Below are 7,420 nucleotides of genomic sequence, written 5' to 3'. Positions count from 1 at the left end.
GAACTTGTATTTTTCACTCTCTCATTCGTTCTTTCTGCTTTTCTTCTTTACCTTAGAATTGGTCATGCGAGTCTTCGTTGATTTATTTACATTCGTTGATTTTTTTTCTGCTTTAACTTGAATATCAAATCCCCCGGAATCGGCGTATGGTTGCCTGAATTGCGGGGTAAAAACGGTCATACACGTACAAATCTACTCGTGCAAAAACATGAGTGAACGTGGGAGTTTCAGCCCATGAACAAAAAAGAAGAAGAAGAATATCAAATGATCGAGAACAATTTGTGTTTGCACATTCTTACATTCGCAAAGCTATAAGTGAGGGAGTTTAGTAGGAGGCGGCTCAATCCTGAAAGACGAGCGTGCTCGGTCCAAGGGAAGCAACTCGAAATCCTGTTCGGTCTAAGCTTCAATACGATTGCGCTGTTCTTATCTACCCTGAATCAAGAGAGCGCCCCTGTGACGGTGTGTCAGTGTGTGTGTGTGTGTGTGCGCGTGTGTGCGTGTGTGTGTGTGTGTCAGTGTGTGTGTAGTGTGTGTGTGTGTGTGCGTGCGTGTGTGTGTGTGTAAGTGTATGTGCGTGTGTGTGTGTGTGTGTGTGTGCGTGTGTGCGTGTGACTGGTGAGAGTGTGTGTGTGTGTGTGTGTGTATGTGTGTGTATGTGTGTATGTGTGTGTGTGTGTGTGTGCGTGTGTGTACGTGTGTGTGTACGTGTGCGTGCTTGTGTGTGTTTGTAGGTATGAGTGTGTGTGTGCGTGCGTGCGTGTGTGTGTCTGTCTGTCTGTCTGTGTAGGTGTGTGTGTGTGTGTGCGCGTGTGTGCATGTGTGGTCTGTGTGCAACTAACTCTGTACTTACAACAATATCTTTGTGCATAACTACTTTGCTCTGTTATGCTTCAACTGGCATTAATTACAGACGCGGAGGTTCTTGTCGACCCTACATATAAAATTCCAGTGCGAGCAAATCAATACTCCGCACTTATTTTGTGAATAGACTTCACACTTCCTTGTGACTCAAGCAGTGAGGCAACCTAGTCTGCACTGAACTGTAACTCGTGCTTGTCGACGACTGTGTTGGACCAGTTTTAAGCACAGGTGTGTCAGTCAACGAATGGGTTGATCGTTTGTATAGAGTTCAGGTTCGGGCGCTCAGATTTAAAGGCACGCTCATGCCTGTGTAAAATATTTAGCTCAACGTCTCAGTTAAGCTTACCGTCCCTCCGGTTAGTCACAAACCAAAAATCAGCACCCTGACTGTTTGCTGTTGTGAGTTTCAGATTTAAAAAAAAAGTGAATTTCTTAAAAAATATCATTAAAACAAGAAACGCTAGTGGGTTTTACCAAATTAATTCGTAAAAACATTCCCACACTGTGCACAGAGACCACCCAGCCTGTTGATGGTTAGTGTGTGTTCTAGTTTAAGGATGGTCTAATCAGTAGCCATCCTTTTCGCCCCATTTTCCTTTCGCCCCATTCCATTTCGCCCCATTTCCCTTTCGCCCCATTCCATTTCGCCCCATTTCCCTTTCGCCCCACTTCCCTTTCGTCCCAAGACAAATCACCCCAGAGTCACTTCGCCCCATTTTCTCCCCACTTCGCCCCATTTCGCCCTTTTTTGTTGACATTTCGCCCCATTTTCTAATCCCATGTAAAAGCCTGGCCAGATCATAGACAGTGAGCCAAACTGTTTGCACGGGGAAGGAGTGCGCCTTTAAACAAATTGCTTTTCAATGGGGAAGGAATGCGCCTTTAAACAAATTGCGCTTCAATGGGGAAGGAGTGCGCCTTTAAACAAATTGCTCTTCAATGGGGAAGGAGTGCGCCTTTAAACAAATTGCGCTTCAATGGGGAAGGAGTGCGCCTTTAAACAAATTGCTCTTCAATGGGGAAGGAGTGCGCCTTTAAACAAATTGCTCTTCAATGGGGAAGGAGTGCGCCTTTAAACAAATTGCTCTTCAATGGGGAAGGAGTGCGCCTTTAAACAAATTGCGCTTCAATGGGGAAGGAGTGCGCCTTTAAACAAATTGCTTTTCAATGGGGAAGGAGTGCGCTTTTAAACAAATTGCTCTTCAATGGGGAAGGAGTGCGCCTTTAAACAAATTGCTCTTCAATGGGGAAGGAATGCGCCTTTAAACAAATTGCTCTTCAATGGTTAAGGAATGCGCCTTTAAACAAATTGCTCTTCAATGGGGAAGGAATACGCCTTTAAACAAATTGCTCTTCAATGGGGAAGGAGAGCGCCTTTAAACAAATTGCTCTTCAATGAATTAACTGTCAGGTGTCACTGATCAATACCTGCACGCAGCTACACACTCACGGTGCAGAGATAGGGGTACTACTGGCACTTCTGAATAGTACGATACCCTAAGTGTCGATGACTGTTTATTCTGGAAAAAGGAAAACTCTTAGATTCTCGGGAATTGAACTATCATGAACATCTAAAAGGAGGAGTTGTGTCCCCGGCAAGGCGAAGTCGAAAAGCAGTGAATACAAAGGTAAGTCGAAGGCAAGTCTCGCAAGTGTTTTGTGTTATAAGAATAAGAATAAGAATAAGAATACTTTATTATCTCATAGAGAAATTCAGGCGTGGTACATAACAATAATACAAACAGGATATTGTTTTTACAGAAGACATATAGCACTATATAACAGGGCAGGTTATAAACACACCTCCCACATACCTCTGCAAGTTGTCACACAGATAGTCAGTGTATTTTGTTTGGTTTGGGTGTACCGTATTGTTCACACTCCTTTTCGATCCTGTTTGATTGTGTATTATGTTACAGTAAATTCGCGAAACTAGGAAATTTGCGAAATCCCTGAACATTTCAGTAAATTTGTGAATTTCCTGTTTCACTCAGGGATTTCACAAATGTCCTAAAAATTCTAGGAAATTTGCGAATTTCCTGAAATGAGCATGCTATTTTTTCACAAATTTACTGAACAGTGAAAAACGTTTCAGTAAATTTGTAAAATTCTTTTTTAAGCAACAATTTGTTTCTTTATTTTTGATTGCATACCTTTGTGTGCTGCTATCTCATCCTGTATCATCCTGTTCTAAATAGCAACTATAATTACTCTGATCTATCCCGGGAGTGTAAGTGGTGAATGGCACTTAATCCGAATCGTGTGACGTTTTGTCAGCCGTGTAGGCCTAAAGTGAAAGCGTGTGTGTCTGAATGTGCATTGTCAGCGCTCGCTTTGTGTTGTGGGAATCTTGACATTTACTTGGAGAAATCCTTGTGCGTTTATGATATATTAGAACTGTTGTCTTGACTGCTCCTGATACTCATATTTCCGGATTTTGCTTGCTTTATTATTTACTGCTGTTTGTTACAATATTGCACTTCGTCCTAATGTCAACAACATCAAACACTGTTCTCCGTATAGGGCATGTAAATATCTATCATTTAGTCAACAAAGTACATGATGTCTGTGTATTGCTAAACCAGCAACAAGAGCTGGTACAGCTATTCGGTGTAATTAGTGAAACGCGTCTAGATTCGCGTATATTAGACAGCCTTGTTAACATTCCGAATTATTCGGTTTTACGACGGGACAATGCACGAGTAGGCCAAACAGGCATCGCTCTTTATGTTCATCAGTCCATTGCTGGCATTGTCAAACGTAGAACTGATCTTGAAGATGAAATTGTTGAATGTATGTGGTTGGAACTGAAACATGACAAATCCTCTCCCTTGCTTATTGGCTATGTGTATCGTAACCCTGCTGAAACGTCAAGGTGGATAGATGATTTTGTTTCCATGATGGATAGAGTTAAGGCTCGTGACGAGAATGTTGTATTGCTTGGCGATTTTAACATTAACCTACTGAGGCCTCAAACAACTTGGTGCTCAACCACTGCTTTGTTTGGTCTTTATCAGCTGGTTAAAACCCCTAAACGAGAAACAAATACTTCATCAACCCTGATTGATCATAATCAAAAAACAAGAAAGGTAGGTTGTTGGAACGTTTGTTATTGACAAAACAATACATTCACAGACATTCCGACCCAACGGTCTTTTAAGTGAACAGACAAACACATATTCACACAAAACTTAGCTTGATAGTTCTATCAGTTTACGTCCACTCGTCAAGAAGCCGAGCGAATGAATATTTGTTTGTCTGTGCACTTAAAAGACCGTTGGGTCGAAATATCTGTGAATGTATTGTTTTGTCAATAACAAACGTTCCAACAACCTACCTTTCTTGTTTTTTGATTCTGAATTTTGGAACATTGGCAGTCTCTTTGATTTTGGATCTGATTGATCATATTTATACTGATAGTAAGAATATCGTTGCAAATGCGCAAGTAGTGCATTCCAGTTTTAGTGACCATCATTCTGTTTTTTGCTCGATTTCTCTTAGATTGCCAAAATCCCCTCATAAAGGTCACACAACAATCAAATACAGAAGTTTCAAGTATTTTGATGAATCGGCCTTTTTCTTTGACCTTAACCAAGCCCCATTTTATAGCGTATTCAATTGCAGTGACGCAGAGGGCGCTTGCAATAGTGTTCACGATATTTTGTGTTCCATAATTGATTAACACGCACCACTACGTCATCATAGAGCTAGAGTGAAACATCCCCAGCTCCCCCCTTGGTTAACCTCAGACATTATCGAGGCTATGCCTATGGCGATGCGTGATTCATCAGAGATGTGAATGTCACAATGTACCTTTTAATGTACTCGTTTAGATTTTATGTTAACACTTTTAGGAAACATGACAGTATAAGAGAGAGAGAGAGAGAGAGAGAGAGAGATAAATATGAGTGTTTAACTTGCATTAATATAAGGAAACCAGAATCATTACATGGTTCACAAGCAACCAACAAAGCTCTTGTTTTCCTTCAAATGTGTTTCAGTAAAATTAATTTGCGAATTTCCTGCCTCTTAAAATCAGGAAATTCGCAAATTTCCTAGAATTTGTAGGAAATTTGTGAAATCCCTGAGTGAAACAGGAAATTCACAAATTTACTGACATTTTCAGGGATTTCGCATATTTCCTGGTTTTGAGAATTTACTGTAACATATATATCCCTCCACATGCACCTGTTTTACGTTCTTGGTTTTTTCGCTTCATTGGATGACATTCAGTAAAACACTAGCCTGTCCCAGACAGACAGACAGACAGACAGAGACAGAAGAGAGACAGAGACAGAGAGAGACAAAGAGAGAATTGAACTAAACTTTATTTGACAAGGGGAGAGAGAGAGAGAGAGAGACAGACAGACAGACAGACAGACAGACAGACAGACAGACAGACAGACAGACAGACAGACAGAACAGAGACAGAACAGAGACAGAGAGAGAAAGAGAGACAGAGAGCGCCGGCTGCATAGCATACACATCAGCGTTATAAAGGCGATCGGTAGCTTGGAACATGCTTCGGATGTTGCCAAAAGCTTGGCCGAGGTAAAGGGGCTCTAACTCTTCCAGACCGCTGACAATCCTGAAAGAGTTATTTTCAAAAATCGTCTAGTGTACGTAGAGTTTTCTCAATCAATTCATTGTTAGGCGATCATTTTGACTTGTTGACAGACATTAGAATGGCAAGTTCGTCCACGGCGTCAAGGTCACCTGCATCATCTCAAGGTCCACCTAGAGGTCATCAAAGGTCGGGGCTGTCAGCGCAGGTCAGCGAATCTAGTGGCTTCTCTTTATCGTCTCTTTATCATATATATATCCGGAATTCTTTTATTTGAAAAAAAGGACAGAAGCATATTTGATGATTTTATAGCAGTCGTATTAGGATGAAACATAAGTAATGGAAACTACAAACACATTTTTAAAAAACTGTTACAATGAACGAAGCAAAGACTCAGATTAGCTTTGTTAACAAAGAAAACAAAAAACTGTTTTGGAAATCGCTTTATATGTTCACACTGTGCAGAGCTCCCATAATGTGCCTCAAGGCCAAGGTCAAAACCAAGGTCAAGGGCAAGGGCAAGGGCAAGTACCCACTACTTCACTGCAGCAAGACATGGCATTTTGGCTCGCCCGGGTGAAAGAGTGGTACCCCAAGTTACAAGAACGGACGTACTTCCTGCCGCCGGTCTACATGAACACGACCGGGGAACAGGCGGTGCAGATCTTCGGCACGGAGGTGTTCATCAAGCGACTACCCGCCGACAACGTGCCCAAGGGAGTGCCCGATGTTCTGTTCAATAGTACTGTGAAGGAGGACAAGTCGCAGCAGAAAGTCCTGAAGGCTCTGCACGAGGTAAATGATGAGAGGAACGACAGTGGGGAATGGATGAACTTCGCTTGTTGATTTTGCGTTGTTGTTGTTGTTGTTGTTGTTGTTGTTGTTGTTGTTGTGGGTTGTTGTTGTTGTTGTTGTTCCTTCTTCTTCTTCTTCTTCTTGTTCTTCTTCTTGAAATGCAAGCGAAGTGTTTATTCTACATACTGTACATTGATTGCGTGTCTTTTGCTCCAGACTTCCCGAGATTGAAGCGCCCAAACTTCTTCTTCTTCTTCTTCTTCTTGTTCTTCTTCTTGAAATGCAAGCGAAGTGTTTATTCTACATACATTGATTGCGTGTCTTTTGCTCTAGACTTCCCAGGATTGAAGCGCCCAAATAGATCGGTATTCCAAGCTCTCGTTATCTCTCGCAAACTTCAGAGCATAGCACAGCATGTAGTGCAGCGATCTCGTGTGTGCTGCAAAAGAAAAGGTTCGAAGTTCTCGCGACGTTCAAAGCACAACAAAGAGCGTGTCTCGCGAGAGCTGCTCAGATACCGAAAATGTCTATTGAAGACGCCTCTTATTAATGCTGCGTCGCCCAAAACAAAAAACGGTTTTGGGTGTGACGAAAATAAGAACAGGGCCGGAATGCTATGTAAATTATGAGCAGTTCTTCCAAACCCATTTACAAAATGTGACACTACCAGCCTGTTTCCGCATATTGAGCCAGAATGTTTTGTTTTGGCAATCGACGTTGCAGTTCCGGAGCAAATGATCAAAATGTCTTTAGGAATTTGCGTTCAAACGTGTTTTTCCCATAATATAACAATGCACATCTCGAAAATTTTGGCCAACAACAAATCTATGGTACTTCGAAGAAAGAAGAATAACAACATTCTTGTCCAATACGACTTGCAATTTACCGTGTGCGCTGTAAAATCTCCCTACCTTCAAGCAGACAAAAAGCAGACATCTTTATTTTCTTCCTAGGGAGAAATCGTTGGTCATAAAGTCTTGCAGGACCCAAACATACCTCTGCACGCTTTCTTTTCTTTTCATATTCAGTTGCTTCGCAAAAATGAAATGTCATTGGTTTTCTCAACTTGTCAAGTCAGTCAAAACGACCGCAGAACACAGAACTGGGAAATGACACTGATTGAAATACGAAAGATCTTCGATGACGAAAGTATAAATGACGTCATGTGGTCACACCTATCTCGAGAACTAAGCGTCG

At 41.7% G+C, this 7,420-nt stretch overlaps 1 protein-coding gene across 1 annotated transcript in view; it reads left to right on the top strand.

Annotated features, from left to right (window-relative positions):
* Positions 1–2,285: 2,285 nt before the first annotated feature.
* The window catches only part of LOC138977407 (uncharacterized), an 18,450-nt gene continuing 13,315 nt past the window's right edge, over positions 2,286–7,420 (top strand). The window contains exons 1-3 of the mRNA XM_070350296.1: positions 2,286–2,492; positions 5,542–5,636; positions 5,894–6,223. Of these exons, the coding sequence (XP_070206397.1) occupies positions 5,550–5,636; positions 5,894–6,223 (417 nt within the window). The 5' untranslated portion in view covers positions 2,286–2,492; positions 5,542–5,549. The remainder of the gene's footprint in view (positions 2,493–5,541; positions 5,637–5,893; positions 6,224–7,420) is intronic.

The sequence above is a fragment of the Littorina saxatilis genome, linkage group LG9 (assembly GCF_037325665.1).
Source record: "Littorina saxatilis isolate snail1 linkage group LG9, US_GU_Lsax_2.0, whole genome shotgun sequence".
Lineage (NCBI taxonomy): Eukaryota > Metazoa > Mollusca > Gastropoda > Littorinimorpha > Littorinidae > Littorina > Littorina saxatilis.
Note: the sequence above shows the minus strand (reverse complement) of the source record. Positions and strands in the feature narration are given on the sequence as shown.